Genomic DNA, 19,621 nt, shown 5'->3' on the forward strand with positions numbered 1-19,621 from the left:
AAATTTTTTTTTGTACAAAATATAAAACGCTCAATTTTTTTTTTTATATTTATGTTACATCATAACACATTTTCAACTAAAAAGCAAAAAAAAAAAAAAAACATAATATGTACATTGACCAACAACGTAATAATTTTTTGTTTAAGTATATTTTCAACGTAACAATTTAATAAATTGGATTAAAAAAAAAAATTCATATTTAATTTAAAGAAAATTTTTATCAAAAATTTTAGCCCCCCCTTTTTTTTTTTTTTTCTTCGCATTGAGCTTCCTCAAAGGACTTAAGTCTATTTAATTAGAGAAATGCTATATATTACATGCCTATCCTATTTTTATTTTATTTTATTTATTTAATTTTGCAATCCTAGCTACTTGGTTGATTTGATAGATTCATTAGCCCATAAATATTTTTATTTTTAATTTAAAAAAAAGGCTAATCCAATAACCAATAGGCCGTAGGCGTTACCCCATCAGCCCGGTAGAACGTGAATGAAATGGGGGGTGTAATAATTAGAATTACTTATCTTCTGGCTCAACATGGTTGTGAGCCAGAAGGTGCTGTGTCACTATAATTTCTGGTGCTGTGTCACTATAACTGAAACAGCTTTTTTTTTTTTTTAATCTTTTTCATTTCTTTCACACATGATCTGGTGCTACAAATACAATCATCTATCTAAAACTTCCTTAATTTATTGATTCCCCTCAATGATTTGCTATAAATTAAATTCTCTCCAAATATTTATATCAAACCATTCATTTCACCAAACAGTTTCATAAATTAAGATAGAAAGATTGCTCATAAATTTCTGTTAATCTGGAGACAGCCCTTTAGCAATATATATATATATTTCTGTATATTTTCAGAGGAACAAAAAACAAAAAACAAAAAACTCAAAGCTACTCATATCTAGACACGAACATGTGAATTACATTTCTGCTTTTGAATGGATTGGCTGGAAACATCATAGGACATGGTGCAATTCATTTCCACTACAATATTTTTCTTGAAAATATTAAGGATCTTCACCCTGCCGCTGAGTTTTGTAAAGCTGCTCATCGCCAAAGCTCCTGACCTCAAATCGTATGCAAGGCTTTCAACGGCAATCTTGTCGGTGATGATATCCACCGTCAAATTCATCCTCAGGGTATGCCTCGCCTTGGCCTTGCCGGACGGAATCTGAGCCTCACCCACCATTTCCCCACGATAATACACACTCGTCGTGCTGTTGGTATATCTAAACGACGCCGCGTTGGGGTTCTTCACGGAAACGTCGGCGGTGAGGGTGATATTCGGCCTTTGACCGGAAGTGCCATTGAAGGCGGCGAGGTTTAGCTGTGGGAGTGTCACGGAGTTCATCCGGACCTCCGGGTCTTTTATGTGGAAGACGGTGAAGCCGAGGACTAAAAGAGTAACGGCTATGAGTAAGAAGACGGCGGTAACGCAGCCGCAGCACTTGATGTATTTTCTTTGACGGAATTTAAGCTCTGTTGAAAGTTCTTCATCTTCGTCGCTGCGGGTTCGGTAGGAGAAACGGGTTAGCGGCTTGCCCTGCTCTTTTTCAGCCATGGCCGATTTCGAGCAGAAATAGTGAATCGGTGATGGGTGATATATATGAAAATTTTGCTGCAATATATATATATATATTCTACTTGGAAGTCTAATAAGTATTTGGATGATGGAGTTTGAGTCGGTCCACCATGCTTTTTGTTCCAGACGCGTTTGCAAGGCCTGACTTTGATTCTTCGGACTTGTCTATGGAATTCCCACCTTAGAAAATTGCCGGATAGTATGTTTTTTTTTATTCTTAAATCACTCAAGGAAGCTTCTTATTAATGATGATGGAATATATTATTATTGCACGGCAATGGCCCAATTAATCAAATCATATGGCTTGCCTTTTCATTACATAGTAGGAATTCAAACAGTAAATATCAAAGAGTTTTTGATTTTGAAATCATATGAATTAAGGTCATTTCTTGTATCAAACAGATGAAAAAATACTACTTATTAAAAATGTGACATGTTACAACGCGAATCATAAGACATTTTCTGACTAAAAACTTTTATGTAACATAAAGCGTAAGAACCTCATAAATACCCAATTGTCACTGGTAAAATGTCACAAATATTTTTTTTAAGCTATTCAATGTAAGAAACTTGCATGAATTCACATCATTTCAAATATATAATTTTTTTTAGAAAAAAATGGTAAGAAACTTATATATCTCCCCATGAAAACTATCTCACATTTATTATTTAAATTATTAATAATTCATGTGTCTTTCCTTTTCTCTTTGTAATGAAACGTGCAATTGTGGTGATGTAATGGGGAAGTGAAAGGAGGAAGAATAACGTCTTAATCAGCACAAGAAATGAAATATCTTTTTCCCTTGCTTACCCACCCAACATAGAGGAAGGAAATGCCACCATCATTGGTCAAGGATTTGACTAAAGGAAGAGGGCGACTGAAATTTAGCAAGGGATATTTCCACGAAAGTGTTGAGAATTGAACTGTAGAATTGGATTATAGTAGCCATAACATATCCCTTCTCATAAATTTTTTTGGTAAAACAGTTCTTGGTGAAATAATTTTTGACGGCCGGATCCGCAAGGAGTTACCGATTATTGAAAAAAGGCCGATCTTTGAAAACTCGTAAACACTTTGTTCTTTAAATCAATATTCTTTTAGAATAATTGAATAGAGAGAGTTTTCAAGAGAGATAAAACATGATAATGTTGTACATACCTTATTTTTAGAGAGAGCAACTCATTTTACAGAGAGGCTTAAGAATATGGTTCTTGGATACTTGCCACATATTAAGCTTAGAGATGTTTGATATTTTTCGTATAATGCGTTGCATGAATGGGGTGTATTGGTAATTAATTGTACCAACAATTTTCAAAATCAAAACACTTTTCAAATGTAAACTTTATTTCATCCCTATATGTTAAGTTTTTAGTGTTGGCAAATTTAGTGTCAAAACATATATGGTTTATGGTTAGGTTGTTGAAAAAATTGATCTAAGACATGTTTATTAAAGTTTGTGTATATTGTCAATATTGACCTAGTTGGACTAAAATGTTCATAAATTTTGGCTCCGATTGAAGCAAACTTGATGTTTTTGGAAAGATGACTCAAAATTATACAACGTTTTATTTCAATAAAAGTTTCCAATTCCAACGTTTACTAGGTCAAAACGGGCCATGAATAGAAGTCCTAAAATTTGCACGTTTGGAGAACCTACTTTGTGATTTTATGGCTACTTTCTCAAGTCTATTTAAAGACTTTTGGAGCACGAATTTTGTAAGGATTGGAAATTTGGAGGCAATATTTTCATAGAAAAAAGAGGTTATTCTTCCAAGTGCAAGAGAAAAAGCTTATGTTTTTGTGCTTTCAATTACTTATCTCTTAAGAGTATTTATTGTAAACCAAAACCATTCATCAACATTCAACAATATCAAGAAGCCAATTGAAGGTTCCGGTTAAGGAGATGCACTACAAGAAAATTATCGAGTTAGGAGACAAGTGAGAAGCTTATTGATCTTACAGAGTCTAGGATTTGTAAATGGTTATAAGTTTCCTTGTGTATGTAAAATGAGTATTCAAATAGTGATTTTCTGAGTTTGTTTGCCTCGATGTTGCTTTACTTACTTTTGAAGGCTTTTCAAAAAGTTTTCACTTTCGTCACAAAAAATCTATGTCCGATTGATTTAATGCTTTTCATATATTTGGTGAATGTATGAATATTTGTTATCTGTTTAATCCCACTTACAAACACCTATTCAATCCTCTTTATATATTTTGATGTTGTTTTGAGTCTTTTTTATATTATAGTTCCCGTTTCTTGCTCTAAAAATAGTGGTAATGAAGAGTAAAAAAATTGACAATTCCATACCTTGACCTCATACCTCTGTCGAGACAAGTTATATATATATATATATATATATATATAGACATCAACATAAATTTCTAATTAAAGTCTAAAAATAATTTTTAAAACCATTATCAAACGTACCGGTGATGGTCTTCCTAAATTTTTCCTATGTTTATTCCTGAAGCTTAAGTATTGTTGGCCACTACTCTTATGGGTTATCATGTAATTAAGAAGTATTTTGGTGTTTTAGAGTTACCATAAAAAGGAAATTATGTAAAAATATTTAATATGTTTTATATGAATTGGAGAAGGTGAATAAATCATAATTTGTGTTTGCCTTCTCTAATTATACCCTTCTACTATTATTGATATAGGACGTGATTTTTTTTTTTTGATATGTTCGCACAAGAGGGTGTAGTGGGTATAAGACGTGATTGCAAGTTTGTCGAGTATGGTGGTCCAAAAGAAGATTCCAGCTTTGTAATTTAAAATCCTATTAAATATTCACAAACTAATTTTACTTTTATGTCAAATCACAATTACAAAATAAAATATATAAAAAAAAAAAAATCTAAAAAACTTTACGATGCAAGCTCAAAGTTTTTATGAGGACATGTGGGCCGAACCCAATTAGCAAGTTCAGGGCAGCCCAAGCCTTTGCTAGTCATAGAGGCCTGCCCAAGAGAATTGAAATCAACATCCTTTTAGCTTAGACGAGCAATAAATTCCTACAAAGCCCATAGGCTACTCTTGATTGCAGAGTTATTGAAATCTCAATCTTTATTTTTAAATTAAATAGTTTAGATTTTGTTACCCTAACATTTTACTATATTTATCAAATCAAAATTTACCATATATAAGTGCTAGCAATGAATTAAAGAAAAATAAAAATATTTAAAGTAATAAAATGTTGAGACAATAAAATTCTAACCATTGGATTTGAAAAGAACGGTTACGATTTCAAAAGCGCTGCAACATTTTTTTCATGAAATATATTAGGTTTAGATTATTTATATGGGTATTTTTTCTTATCATATGTATTTTTAGAATTAGTTTTTTTCCAGTATAGCCTATAAAAGCTTTTGTTTTAGACTTTTGTTAATAAGCTATCAATTATTAACTAAAATGGGAAATTATACTTATCTTCCTCAAACTATCACCTTATTTAAAATATTCCTCTAATGTATCAATTTTTCTAATGTCTCCCAAATCTATTATTAGGGTTACAATGTTTTCCTTGGATTAAACTTTTATGTTAAATCTTAATAGAGGGTTGTATGTGCGTTTCACCAACAACATTTTTATATGGACCGACTTGATGAAATTTGTAAAAATACAACTATACTCTTAATATATATATATATATATATTGCTGGGTGTGACCCACGGTCTGGGCGTGAGTTTTTCTTTTCCCTTGATTTTTTTTTTTTTTTTTAAAAAAGAACTTTTTCAAGGTATTTTTGTAAAAATATGCATTAATTAACAATATGAAAGAAGATAGATTTGTCTACGTAACAAAAGCTGATTGGGTAAAAATGCCAAAAAATTTTCTCTCTAGGCTACTCAAGTAGAAGGGAACGTTTTCCAGACTTTGGTCTGTGAAGGAAATTTGAGCAACGTTTGCGGATCCTACAGTAATTATGGCAGAAGAACTTCCCCATCTATGGGAAAAATTTACTCTCACGGAAGATGAAGACCTGGAATTGAAGATACCGGGAGAGAAATTTCAAGAACTGGTCTCACGTGGCCAGACATGTATTGTTGGGAAACTATTAACTGATCGATTGGTTAGCAAAGAAATCATTAAGGACTCATGGTCGAGATGGTGGAAATCTACGGGTGGCCTATCTTTTAAAATCATAGGAGATAACCTTTTTTTGATTGACTTCACCAATAGAGAAGACAAGGAACATGTTTTGGCAGGAACTCCTTGGGTGTTCGAAGGAAGTTTGTTCTTAATTGAAGACTTTGATGGAACTTTCTCTCCTTCTGAATTCACTTTTTATCATGCAGCATTTTGGGTCCGGATGCGAAACTTGCTTTTGGCATGTATGAGTCGGGAGATAGGTCAAATGATTGGGGTCTCGATTGGAGCGGTGGAAGCCATTGATATGGATGGAGAGGGACTCGGGTGGGGCGAATCCCTGCGTGTCAAGATTCTCCTTGATCTCACCAAACCACTCCCACGAGGAAGGAAAATAAAACTCCAAGGTGAAGTCAGGTGGATTAATTTTCAATATGAACGTCTCCCAAAACGATTCTGCTATAACTGTGGAGTCATTATTCATGGGAAGGCTGTATGTACTCGTCGAACCTCCTTCCGTCATCAGGAGCAAGAGTATGGCCCATGGTTGAGGGCGGCATCCCCAACTAGACTAACAGAGAGGAATCAAGAGAGAAACACAATGAGGGGTTCGAATAGCCAAAGGAATGCTGCAAAGTGTGAGTGTGAGACTCAATGGGATGGAGATAATCCGACAAATGGGAATTTCTACGTCCTCGGAGAGAATGGGGAAGAGAACGGCGGTGCTGGGGATGACAGTTTCAATGAGGGTGGCGGCGTAAACCCTAAACCCCAAAACAGACATTGCGGAGATGGTGGCACAAATCACGGGTTCTTTGATGGAAAGATACGTGAAGGAGGACAGTTACAGAAAAACAGGGATTTGCAAGGAAAGGAGCGTGCACCTGATCGCAATGTCTTAATGGAAGAGGATTTACGGGCTGCCAAAAAAAGGAAAATGGGAGGAGGGGACACGTATCATGCCTCTGCATGTCTTTCCAGGACGCGCGAATGGCAAAAATGTCCATGGTTCAGTGGACAAATTTTCTATGGGCCCAACTGGTATCACAAGCAGCCCAACGAATTTGCACAACTTCACAGGCCCGCATTTTTCAGAGATTGAGAAAACAATGCAGACTAAACGTGGGAGGCACAAAAAGACAAAAGGAGACACGCACTTGGCAGCACCAGGTTCATGGAAACGCAAAGTCAGTGAGGTATCTGACACGGAGGGAGCTGTAGGACTCAACCAAGGGGCTACGCATAAAAGAGGAGTAAATGGAGAATTAAAACCCATTGGAGAGACAAGTATTCTTACGGATACATAAGCTGGATCGGGGATGGCGGAGGCTGTGGAACAGCCCCGCCGACCGCAATGAAGATAATAAGTTGGAACTGTCGAGGGCTTGGGAACCCTCGCACAGTTCGGGAACTTTGCCAGATGGTGAAGCAAAAGAGACCCGCTATGGTCTTCCTAATGGAGACTAAACTATATGGCAATAAAATGGAGGTAGTTCGGTGCAAACTCAATTTTAAAAACATGTTTGTCGTAGATTGTGTGGGAAAGAGTGGTGGTATGGCTTTGTTTTGGGGGGACGACGTGTCGGTGAATATAAAAAATTTCAGTCAGCGACATATAGGTGGTTTGGTGACTATACCCGGTATGTTAAGAGAGTGGCAATTCACGGGTTTTTACGGACATCCGAATCTCTCAAAACAATTTGAAGCTTGGGGACTAATGAAGTATATTGCTCGTCATTCTATGGCACCATGAGTTTGTATAGGAGATTTCAATGAAGTGGTGGATTCTTCGGAAAAATGGGGTGGAAAGAATAAAGCGAATAGTCAAATGTTTGCATTTAGACAGGCTTTGGAGTATAGCAATCTTACGGACCTAGACTATGTGGGGCCTAAATTTACGTGGAGCAATTGTCGGGAGGGGCATGATTTTACAAAGGAAAGATTGGATAGGGGGGTGGCAAACCATGACTAGAGAACATTGTATCCAGAAGCAAGAATCTGGGTGGACGTGACTACTTGTTCAAACCATCTCCCTTTGACTCTTGTTTTAACAAGAGAAGAGGGAGGGGCTATGTTAGGAAAAGTTTTCGTTATGAGGCAAGCTGGGCACTCAACCTGGGTTATGATGAGGTGTTAAAGAAAGTTTCTCTAAGACCGCATGATCGGACTTGGGGGAGCATTGGGGAAAACTTAAGAAGATGCCAAGTGGAACTCTCACGCTGGCAGCATGGTTTACATGGGAACTTGCATGGAAAAATTAACAAGACAAAACAGAGACTTAGCCGATTACAAGGAGCAAAAGATGGTGAGATGGGCTCTAGGCTTCAGTCCACAAAAACCGAACTGCAAATGCTGCTAGACCAGGAAAAGTTGATATGGCAGCAACGTGCAAAAATGGACTGGCTAAAATTTGGGGACCGCAATACAAAATACTTTCATGCTTGTGCAAATTAAAGATGCCGATGGCAGGGACTGTGGGACGGAGGATGAGGTAAAAAATGCTTTCATAAATTATTTTGATAAATTGTTTACCTCAGATAATGCATGAGCTCTAGAGCCTGCACTAAATCCGGTTTCTAGGAGGGTGTCTGAAGCAATGAATGAAGAATTGCTCAAACCTTTTCATGGGGAAGAAATACATCGGGCTTTATGTCAAATGGCCCCTATGAAGGCACCGGGTCCGGATGGTTTCACTGCAGGGTTCTTTCAAAAAAGTTGGAATTTAATGGGAGAAGACATATGCCAATTGATTCTGAGCATCCTAAATACGGGTATCATGCCTCCTTCCCTCAACTCTACAAATATTGCTCTAATACCTAAGGTGAAATGCCCAGCCAGTGTTAGTGAATACATGCCTATCAGTTTATGCAATGTACTTTAGAAATTGATATCAAAAGTGTTGGCAAACCGACTTAAAAAAATTCTCCACTTGATTATTTCCCCCATTCAAAGCGCTTTTATCCCTCGGAGACTTATCACTGACAACGTGTTGGCTGCGTATGAAACTTTGCATACAATGCACTCACGTTTAAAGGGAAAAAAAGGCTTTATGGCGGTGAAATTAGATATGAGTAAAGCATATGACAGGGTGGAGTGGAATTTTCTTGAAGCTATTATGTGTCGAATGGGGTTTGCTACTAAATGGATTCATCTCATGAGAATGTGTGTGACCACGGTCTCTTATGCGGTTGTTATCAATGGAAGCCCCTGTGGCCATATTATTCCGAAGAGGGGACTACGACAGGGTGACACGATTTCCCCATATTTGTTCCTTATCTGTGCAGAAGCTCTAAGTGCTCTACTGTCTACAGGAACTGAAGTGGGGTTATTGACGGGTGTCCCTACATCTAGACGGGGCTCGCGGCTAAGCCACCTCTTTTTTGCAGATGATAGTTTGCTTTTTTGCAGGGCCACTATTGAACAATGGAACTGTCTGACAAATGCACTTAAGGCTTATGAGGACGCTTTGGGTCAACGTCTCAATAATGTTAAGACGTCCATTTATTTCAGTAAAAATACATCTCTGGTGGATAGAGAAGCGATTCTTGCAGCTTCGGGTATCCCTGCTTCCCAATCTATTGATGCCTATTTGGGTCTCCCTTCCATGGTTGGTAAATCTCGTACGACGGCTTTTAGAGGTGTTATTGACAAAGTTTGGAAGCGCCTACAAGATTGGAAGATCAAATTCCTCTCCCGAGTGGGTAAGGAAATTCTACTTAAGGCAGTAATTCAAGCAATTCCGTTGTATTGTATGAGTGTCTTCTTGTTTCCAAAAGGGCTTTGTAGGGAGATAAATTCATTAATGAAGAAATTTTGGTGGGGAAATCAAGCTAATGGGTCTCGGGTGCATTGGATGAATTGGGAAACTATGGGGCGTTCCAAGAATTCTGGAGGTATGGGTTTTCGGGATTTTCATAGTTTTAACAAAGCCCTTCTAGCAAAACAATGTTGGAGGCTTTGGCAATACCCAGAAAGCCTAATTGGGCAAATTATGAAGGCAAAGTATTTCCCGAATACTACTATACTTGATGCCCAATTGGGTAAGCGTGTCTCTTTTGCTTGGAGGAGTATAATTAGCTCATGTGATCTAGTTAAAAGAGGGGTTGGTATGGAGGGTTGGAAACGGGCAAAAAGCCCGGATCTGGAAGGATAGATGGCTCCCATCTCCTCATTTGGGCCGAATACTCTCTTCTCCTATTGTCTTGGATGCGGACGCTATGGTAAGCAATTTAATTGATACCAATACGAGATGGTGGAAACTCCCTCTCCTTGATGCCTTATTTTCTAGTGAGGATGTTTAGATGATCAAGACTATTCCTTTGAGTTGCACCAACCAAGAGGACATACAAATATGGAGGGGTACAAAAAATGGAGTGTTTTCAGTAAAAAGTGCTTATCATTTACAGCAAGAACTCTCTTTATCTCACACTGCTGAGAGCTCCAATGAGAATGCTGGGATGGCAGTTTGGAAAGAGATATGGGCATTGCAAGTGCCTAATGTGGAAAAAAACTTCCTATGATGGGCTTGCCATGACATCCTACCCACACGAGCAAATTTACACAAACGACATATTATAGACGATTCGATGTGTCCAATTTGTGGGCGTGAGGAGGAGACGGGCTTTCACATTTTATGGTAGTGTCCTTCTGCCATGGATGTGTGGTGTATGGGTAGCAGAGCACTCCAAAAAAGCAACTTCATAGGTCCAAGTTTCATTCAAGTGGTTGAGGGAGTCCTCGCCAAGTGCTCCTCTGATGATGTGAAACTTTTTGTTGGGCTTGCCAAGCGGATTTGATTGAGGAGAAACGCAGTAGTGCATGGGGGTGCTCTTACTCACCCGTCAGTGTTGCTGCGTCTGACCACTACTGCTCTCACCGAATTTCACACTGCTACTGCTACGAGTGGACGAAATCCGATCTGTCTGGTGGAACAGGCTCCACGCTGGTTGGCTCCACAGGCTGGGTGGTTGAAGCTTAATTGGGACGCAGCCCAGAATAATTCCCAGGGCTGCATGGGATTCGGGTAAATTCTCCGTGACAATATGGGGCATCTGATTGCTACACGGTGTGCTTCAAGACAGGGTGTGCTCACTCCTCTAGGGGCAGAGTTAACAGGGGCACTACTGGCTGTCCAGTTCTGCAAAACCTTGGGGTTGACGAGGATTAATTTTGAAGGGGATGCGCAGGTGGCTGTGAATGCTATAAATTCTTCGACCAGGGATATGAGTAACTTTGGTCATGTTGTGGACGACATACACACCGAATTACAAGGCTTACCTTGCTGGCAATTCACGTTCACTCGAAGGGATGGGAATAAAGCCGCTCATCGTTTATCTCGCTTTGCGGCATTGCATGCGATAAGCCAGACATGGCGTGATACACCGCCTGTTTGGTTGAGAGACATTATTTATTTGGAGCAAACTGCTCTGGGAGACTAAGTGCTCTTGTAATTTGAGAATCTTGGGGATAATAGGGAGGTGTAACCTTTGTGGTGGCGCTACCTATTGTCTGTCAAGGCCATTAGGGAGAAGTTGGAGTTTGGTTGGATGGATGACTATCCAGTATTGTACTCATCCTATGATGATTGATTTATATAAGTGACTCATTTTATCAAAAAAGAAAAGAAAAGAAAAAAAAGCTGATTGGGTGTTTGGGCAATCAATTCATCAATTGACGATGTTGTAAAGCGACTGCCGATAAATTTCATAAACTCGATCGTAACTTTTGTCGAGCGAATGAGATTTTAATTGAATTTAACGAAGTTTAGTCAAATTTCGATGACTTTTATGATCCTCATCACTTTTCCTACTGTTTTAGCCTATTAATTAAACATTTCTTGAGCAGCCAAGAAACTTTATATATATCAAAGAAACAAATATATATGCTCAATCATAGTGTCATTAAATAATAAATATAAAATGATTCAACATAGTAAAAACTCTACATTTTGCTCATAAAAGTTTACATGGCAAGATGACATATCATTTTTTTTTTTTTTAGGAAAAAAAACAAAACAAAAAGGAGATGGTGTGCTATTATGAACTTTTATAGACAAAATATAAAGTTTTTATTAAATTCTAGCATATCCCTAAATATATACATATAAACACATCAAAGAAGCTATATATATATATATATATATATATATATATATATTTGAAAGAAATACATTCAAATTTCATTGATAATAATCACGAGCAAAAAACTTTTACATCGCAGGAACACAAAGCCCTGAAAATGCAAATTATAGCCGAAGCTATAAGGATACAACATCACCTAAAACTTCCGCTAACCTCATTGGCTCACTGAGCATTCAATTCGGTTATTAGACGTGTGTTTAAAGCTGACAGCCCACAAGAATTTTAATTGAATTTAACAAAATTAATTCAAATTTCAAGAAGTTCATGAAGCTCACTTTTCCTAGAATTTTAATTAAAGAAGAAACTTTACTTAATTCTCTTCATTTTTAATTGTTAATTTTTTTAATTTGTTTTTAAGTTAAAAAACTTTTAATTTAGTGTTTCAAACTTTAAAAAGTTTACAGTGTCACTCATTTATTACGATTTTTTTGTTAAATCATAATGGATGCCTTAAAAATTTTCAAAATACCTTTTTTGTTTCTTTAAATAACTAGCTAGTTAAGGTAATATTATAATTTTATAAATTTCACTCTATTGCAGTTTGATTTAGCTCCAACCTTAACAAAAACGATGAAAGTTGAAAAAGATTAATTAGACAAGTTTTCCCTTTACTTAATTAACCCCATCTAGAACAAGAAATATCAGCTTTTCGGTGCTTAAATCATCATGAAGCAAAAGAATACAACTCTTACAAAAAGAAAAATATAATAGTTTACACTTTACATTAATTAGAAGCATCGAAGATCCCGGAAGGCATGGTTTGCCAAATCAAGAGTCATTGTGCAGTTCATTTCTGTGATCTTCCTCTTCCTTACAATATTCATCAAATTCACTCTCCCACTCAACCTTGCATAGCTACTCAGTTTCACCATCCCTCCTTCAATCTCACGGCTAAGATTCCTCGCATCCATTACCCTATTAGATCTCACTTCTACTGTAAAATTCATCCCTTGGGTTTCTCTTGCTTTCACCCGCCCGTGCCCCATCTTTCTGTCACCGACGTTCACGCCACCGTACAGCACACTCAACGTGCTGTCATCAAATTTGAACCGACCAAAATTTGTGTTCTTAATTGTCACCTCGGCGACAAAAGTTGCGTTAAAAGAGGGCGATTCTGAGTTATTGCCTTGGTACTTGAGATTTTTCACCGTGATCGACCGCAGTTTGACGTCGGGGATTTTGACACGTAAGACGATCAAGGCGAAGACCAGTACGATGATGCTCAGGGTGACAACTCCGGCGAATATGTAAACGAAACATTTCCCACTTCTTTCCTTTTTTAGTGCTTTGAACGTGGCAATCTCTTCGTCGCTTCGTGGACACATCTTGCTTGGTGCAAATGGAAGTTCTTCCGCCATGTTTCTCTTTTTTTTCTAAAACTAGAAAGTTTAGGACCAAGGAACCCTGGAGGCCAGGTGCTGAAGATGGTGGTGGAGGAAGATGATATAAATAGCATGAGGTTTTAACAACCCCGTTGAATTATTATACAACGTCAGTGGGTCAGTCCCGGAGTGCTAAAGCTAGCGGCCGCCTTAATTTGAAGGTCTTTCTTTTTGAAATCGCCATCTTGCAGAATTTTTATATATTATCCCAAAATATAGTGGGGAAGCAGGGTGATTTTTTCTTCGGGTCAAGAACAGTGAAAGGGATTGGCTCGAGTGGTACGGGATTTGGTCCGGCCAGGTGACATCTTCATCCGGTTTAAGGTTTCTGTCCTTGTTGAAATAAATTTTAATTTGTAGTCATGCTTGCTTGCGAGACTTGAGTCTTAGGGTGCGGTTACGAACTTAGGATTTTGATTTCGTAAGAATAATTTATATTTTTAAAAAATATTTAATCTAAAATAAAAAATAAAAAAAATTTGTAATTTTTATAAGGAGGCTAAATGGTGCATGCTTATTTAAAAATATGCGAATTTAAATCAAAATTATGATTTCGCATAATACATAATTGATAAAAAAAAGTATTTTTTTACATATTTTACAAAACACCTTTACAATTTTAAAAAGTACTGATTTTAAAAACGCATTTCTTAAAATCACACTTATTGAAACCAGAATTTCAAATGAGCCTTTACTCGATCCATGTGAAGAGAACACTTTGAACGGATCCAAAATTTATCAGACAAAGTCATTACATGAAGTGAAGTTACCTTAGATGGGTGGGTGTTCTTCATTATAAAATAAAAAATAGAAAAGCACGTAGAAGCTTCAAGAGCAAGGCAGAATGGTCGCCTTACAAGTTGATTAGCATGGCTTAGAAGCATCGATGCTTAAAGGGGTCCAGCTCCTTAATAATGGAGAATTTTCATTTAGTCAGAAACGGTCATGGCTACTGAGCCATGTTAACCTTTGTAAGAAGACAATTCTGCGTGGCTCAGAAGCTTCTAATTAAGGGGTAATTGTATATATCCGCCTTGGCCTCCGAATTTTCATACAAACTGAAAATATATATTTATAATGAAAAATTGAGTGATGATATTATTTACAATGAAATATATATTTATAAACGCTTAGATGATAAATATTCCTTGCAAATCACCTTGTTAAAAATGAAAAAAATAAATAAATAAATAAAATTGAAATACTATATATACATTACCCTTCATACCCTAAAGCCTATGTATTTTTAAATAGAGATGAAATCCATCAAGCATCTTCAACTAATTTTGGAACCCAAACCTCTATACGCATGAAATCAAATTGAAATTACCAAACAAAGTAAGAAAAAAAAAAAAAAAAACTAAAAAGACGCTGGAACATGGAATTACACCAAACAACTAATTTTTCCTTCTTTCTGCCAAAAATTAAGAAAATTAATGGAATTACACAAATGACTAGAATAGTTTGTCTAACCTTTTTTTACTTTATTACCTCATTACATACTTATTCTGGAGGCCGCCACCAGACCGTCGTCACGTATGATCCGACATTCGTGACTGTGTATCAGACTGTTTTTAATAACTGATAGTCATTATTTACCATCATTCCGCTTTGATTCTCCAAACTTTTTCTTACAAAATGATCGACATGGTAATCTGTTATTGATGGCAGCTCCATCTTTGCTTTAAAAAATCCATTATTTTATATATATATGGGAAACTTAAAAAAAAAAAAAAAAAAAAAAAAACTTTCACTTGTTTTAACATTGTTTCAAGAAGTTTTAAAACCCTCAATATAAAGGTATTGAATTGGTATTTAGGGAATGTTGACAAGACTTAACGAAATTTTTTAACGGAATAAGATAATTGAAAGAAATTGAAAGCTCGATACTCTTAATTGAAAGTTTTAAAACTTTAAAAGTACTTTCAAAACCCGTAAAAGTTCAGAAAAATTTTGTAAAGTTTTCCCAAAATATATATATTGGGAAAACCTACCAATATGTAGGTTCAAAAGTTTGATATGCAACTCATTTACCCATTAATTGTTGTCAGAACAAGTGCCTAGTTAGGTAGTCCTCAAGGGATAGCTCAATGGTTGAAAACCACACCTTATAAAGCACAAGTTAGTAGTTTGAATCCCCATTCTCCTCTTGTATGAACATGTCAAAAAAAAAAAAAAAAAAAAAAAAAAGAAGTCGTGTAGTCCTTTCATGATGCCAATGTTATCACATCTTTTAAATATTTTTAATAATGTGAAATTATGTGCACCATTACATGCACCGACTTTAATATTAGATAACCATTAAAAAGCATTAACCTTTTTCTTTTTAATGACGAAAAACCCCTCCAAGGCAAGTTCTTTAAATGTCAATTCTAGTCCCAAAGATCAAAGATGCAACAACTGGAATATAGTCTATTTAGTTTGAATAATTATATCGGTATCCATATGGATGCCTTTAAATGTCAATCGCTCGTTAATACTAAAAAACGTTAAATATTAGACCTGCTGAATCACTCAGGCCACACATCAAAATTGAATATATTTCTCAACATGTTTTTAGTTACATTGAGCTCCTTGTGGTTGTAGCCAGCGTCAATAATATAAGATATCTCTACCGAACCGCTAAAACCCACAAGCCAAAACCTACTTCCCTCACTGAATCTTTTTGCATCCTTCTGTATCAATAATGGCTGATCGAAATACTGCAGGATGCATTTGGTATGTTCAGTTCAATTGCTGCTGCTCACAGAATATATATTTATAATGAAAAATTGAGTGATGATATTATTTACAATGAAATATATATTTTATAAACGCTTAGATGATAAATATTCCTTGCAAATCACCTTGTAAAAAAAAAAAAAAAATTGAAATACTATATATACATCGCCCTTCATACCCTAAAGCCTATGTATTTTTAAATAGAGATGAAATCCGTCAAGCATCTCCAACTAATTTTGGAACCCAAACCTTTATACGCATGAAATCAAATTGAAATTACAAAACAAGTAAAAAAAATCAAAATAAACCTGAAAAGACGCTGGAACATGGAATTACACCAAACAACTAATTTTTCCTTCTTTCTGCCAAAGATTAAGAAAATGGAATTACACAAATGACTAGAACAGTTTGTCTAACCTTTTTTACTTTATTACCTCATTACATACTTATTCTTAATTTAGAGTAGTTTTCTGGAGGCCGCCACCAGACTGTCGTCACATATGATCCGACATTCGTGAATCAGACCCTTTTTAATTACTGATATTCATTATTTACCATCATTCCGCTTTCATTCTCCAACTTTTTTAACAAAATTATCGACACAGTAATCAGTTAATGATGGCAGCCCCATCTTTGCTTTACAAAATCCGTTATTATATATATGGGAAACTTTAAAAAAAAAAAAATAGCTTTCACTTGTTTTAACATTGCTTCCAAAAGTTTTAAAGCCCTCAATTTAAGGGTATTGAATTGGTATTTAGGGAATGTTGACAAGACTTAACGAAATTTTTTAACGGAATAAGATAATTGAAAGAAATTGAAAGCTTGATACCTTTAATTGAAAGTTTTTAAACTTTGGAAGTACTTTCAAAACCTGTCAAAGTTCAAGGAAATTTTGTAAAGTTTTTCCAATATATATATATATATATATTGGGAAAACCTACCAATATGTAGGTTCAAAAGTTTGATATTTAACTCATTTACCCATTAATTGTTGTCAGAACAAGTGCTTAGTTAAGTAGTCCCCAAGGGGTAACTCAATAGTTAGGAACCACACCTTATGAAACACAAGTTAGTAGTTCAAATCTCCCTCCCCCTCTTGTACGAACATGTCAAAAAAAAAAAAAAAAAAAGTTGTGTAGTCTTTCAAGATGCCAATGTTAATATGTTATCACATCTTTTAAATATTTTTAATAATGTGAAATTATGTGCACTGTTACATGCACCAACTTTAATATTAGATCACCACTAAAAAGCATTAACCTTTTTCTTTTCAATGACGAAAAACCCCTCCAAGGCAAGTTCTTTAAATGTCAATTCTAGTCCCAAAGATCAAAGATGCAACAACTGGAATATAGTCTATGTTTGAATAATTATATCGGTATCCATATGGATGCCTTTAAATGTCAATAGCTCGCTAATACTAAAAAACATAAATATTAGACCTGCTGAATCAATCAGGTCACACATCAAAATTGAATATATTTCTCAACATGTTTTTAGCTACTTTGAGCTCCTTGTAGTTGTAGCGAGCGTCAATGATATAAGATATCGCTACCACCAGTAAAATGGTGAACCGCTAAAACCCACAAGCCAAAACCTACTTCCCTCACTGAATTTTTTGCATCCTTCTGTTTCAATGGCTGAATAGGTCGAAATCCTGCAGGATGCATTTGGAATGTTCAGTTCAATTGCTGCTGCTCACAGAATTTATAGCCTATGGGGCACTTCACTTGCTCCACACTGGAAGAGAGCCCACTCTGCTAATGCCTCACAGATTGTCGCTTAGAATCTCCACCTCCCTGCCTTCCGTAAGGGCTGCTCTCACTGAAACCGTGTCGCTTTCCATCAACTTTCCGGATTTTCCTTCTGAACTTTGAGGCGCCACTATCTATGTTCACACTCACCTTTGGTGGGTTCGAAAAACAGAAAGAACTGGCAACAGCCTATCCAAATCCAAAATACAAGCATTATATGGGATATTACATATTATACCACAACCTAATGAAATCCATCAATTTGGCAAATAAATTCAGGGTCATTTAACTTATGTCAAGTTTGCTGAAATTCAATTCACAGGGTACACCTCAAGCCAGAACTATATATATAGGTACAAAACACAAACAAAACCAAAAAAAAAAAAAAAAGATTTCATGAGATGTTGTTGTAACCCTTGGATGAGGTATTGACCAGTGTTGTTGATGTAGGGTCATTATTTATTTATTTGAACAATAAGATATTTTCTCATTCATCTGTTTTGATGCATTTTTCTATTCAGGGCTCAGTAAACCTCCATTAGGATCAAATGGATATGAACATGCTGTAAAAGGAAGCATCAAGAAATTAATAAAATATGACATCTTTTCACCAAGTACTCTTGATCATCTATTAAGGAACAAGTGAACATGTATTTCCAAGAGAGCACCACTCAAACTGAACCTAAATTGAGAGGAGCATTTTCCCAGAATTAGAACTAGATATGAACTACCCAAACTCACCAATTGAATCAGCTAGGTAGTTATTTCGAAGAAAAAAAAATTGCCCACAGCACCTAAATTCAAGAAAGGCCCTTAAAACTTGGGACTTCCTTCCCATCACCGCTAAAATTATTGTCGTCACTACATTATACATATATGACTGCTTTTGGAATCAAGCCATTCCACCGCTTATATTAAGAAAAAAATTAAAAAAAAAAAAAAACCTACTGCTTGTCTGCAAGGATATTTGAAAAGATGGAAAATGACTTTCACCAAGGAAAAAAGGGTTTGTACCTGCAAATCAAGGCGGTGAACGTCAAAGATTTCTTTCATAGAGTGAGAGTTATATGCTAATATGTAGGATCTGTATGCTTCTTTAGCCGACTTGTTCAAGTAATAGTTATTGGCTACCAAATTTTCCTGCAATTATCAAAATAGTCCAATTTAAATCCTGCAGTTTAATATGGAAAAGATATTGATAATATAATGTAGAAGCAGGAAAGTACCAGGTGAGACTGCACATTAGCCATCTTCTTTTGATCAAATTCATACTCTTTAACAGGGACTTTTGCTGCCTGAAAGTGGATACGACATCTTAATTTGAATGCAGAACAAGCAACTACTATTGCAACAATTTATTATCGAGAAAAAAAAAAAAAACCTATAGCCACCAATTTGATGATCCCTGCTGTCTTTATTTAATGACATTTCTCCACAGAGCAATGTAGTTATTTTAACATAACGCTCTAGACTATACAGGGACAGGAAACTGGCTTATTAATGTCCAATTAAAGAAGTTGTTGTCCAATTTATCATAGGGATCAATGGCCTCTATAGTTTGTTTTGCTGGATATTTGTCATTTTCTTATACAGTGAATAAACTAGACCTTCAGATAGCGAATAAATTGCAACTCTTCAGGAATCAGGAAAAGCAGAGCATTTCCTTTTGCACCTTCCCCACGAGCTGTTCGACCAACCCTATGAATGTATTCCTGAAAGCGTAACCCCAACCAACAAACATTACACTCAACATAGATGAATAGAATGCAAAACAACAATTATCTTAAATATGTCAAATTTTGGGGCAGGGGGGAGGTAATCACCTTGGGTTCATCCGGAGGATCATACTGCACAATCCAGTCCTACAGAAGAAAAAAAAAACAAAAAGAGAAGAAGATCCCATAAGTATTCATTAGGCTTAACTATACAAGTTACAAAATT

General features: G+C 36.1%; 5 protein-coding genes across 7 annotated transcripts in view; 2 read left to right on the plus strand and 3 right to left on the minus strand.

Annotated features, from left to right (window-relative positions):
• Positions 1 to 853: 853 nt before the first annotated feature.
• Positions 854 to 1,687, minus strand: LOC132173708 (uncharacterized). Its single transcript, XM_059585285.1, has one exon. It carries the CDS (start codon positions 1,565 to 1,567, stop codon positions 908 to 910), a length of 660 nt encoding a protein of 219 aa, XP_059441268.1. The 5' UTR covers positions 1,568 to 1,687; the 3' UTR covers positions 854 to 907.
• Positions 1,688 to 8,729: 7,042 nt separating this feature from the next.
• LOC132174312 (uncharacterized) lies at positions 8,730 to 10,658 on the plus strand. Its single transcript, XM_059585987.1, has 2 exons — positions 8,730 to 9,720; positions 10,468 to 10,658. Exons 1-2 carry the CDS (start codon positions 8,730 to 8,732, stop codon positions 10,656 to 10,658), a joined length of 1,182 nt encoding a protein of 393 aa, XP_059441970.1.
• Positions 10,659 to 10,722: 64 nt separating this feature from the next.
• Positions 10,723 to 11,118, plus strand: LOC132174314 (uncharacterized). Its single transcript, XM_059585988.1, has one exon. It carries the CDS (start codon positions 10,723 to 10,725, stop codon positions 11,116 to 11,118), a length of 396 nt encoding a protein of 131 aa, XP_059441971.1.
• A 1,430-nt stretch (positions 11,119 to 12,548) lies between these two features.
• LOC132174315 (late embryogenesis abundant protein At1g64065-like) lies at positions 12,549 to 13,178 on the minus strand. Its single transcript, XM_059585989.1, has one exon. It carries the CDS (start codon positions 13,176 to 13,178, stop codon positions 12,549 to 12,551), a length of 630 nt encoding a protein of 209 aa, XP_059441972.1.
• A 4,072-nt stretch (positions 13,179 to 17,250) lies between these two features.
• The window catches only part of LOC132173709 (DEAD-box ATP-dependent RNA helicase 27-like), a 48,137-nt gene continuing 45,766 nt past the window's right edge, over positions 17,251 to 19,621 (minus strand). For all 3 annotated transcript variants that reach the window (XM_059585287.1, XM_059585288.1, XM_059585289.1), the window contains exons 9-13: positions 19,504 to 19,542; positions 19,288 to 19,392; positions 18,907 to 18,975; positions 18,695 to 18,820; positions 17,251 to 17,869 (exon numbers count right to left, since the gene is read on the minus strand). In XM_059585287.1, coding sequence (XP_059441270.1) covers positions 17,687 to 17,869; positions 18,695 to 18,820; positions 18,907 to 18,975; positions 19,288 to 19,392; positions 19,504 to 19,542 — 522 coding nt within the window. In that variant the 3' untranslated portion in view covers positions 17,251 to 17,686. The remainder of the gene's footprint in view (positions 17,870 to 18,694; positions 18,821 to 18,906; positions 18,976 to 19,287; positions 19,393 to 19,503; positions 19,543 to 19,621) is intronic.

This window comes from Corylus avellana, chromosome ca3, assembly GCF_901000735.1.
Source record: "Corylus avellana chromosome ca3, CavTom2PMs-1.0".
Taxonomy (NCBI): Eukaryota; Viridiplantae; Streptophyta; class Magnoliopsida; order Fagales; family Betulaceae; genus Corylus; species Corylus avellana.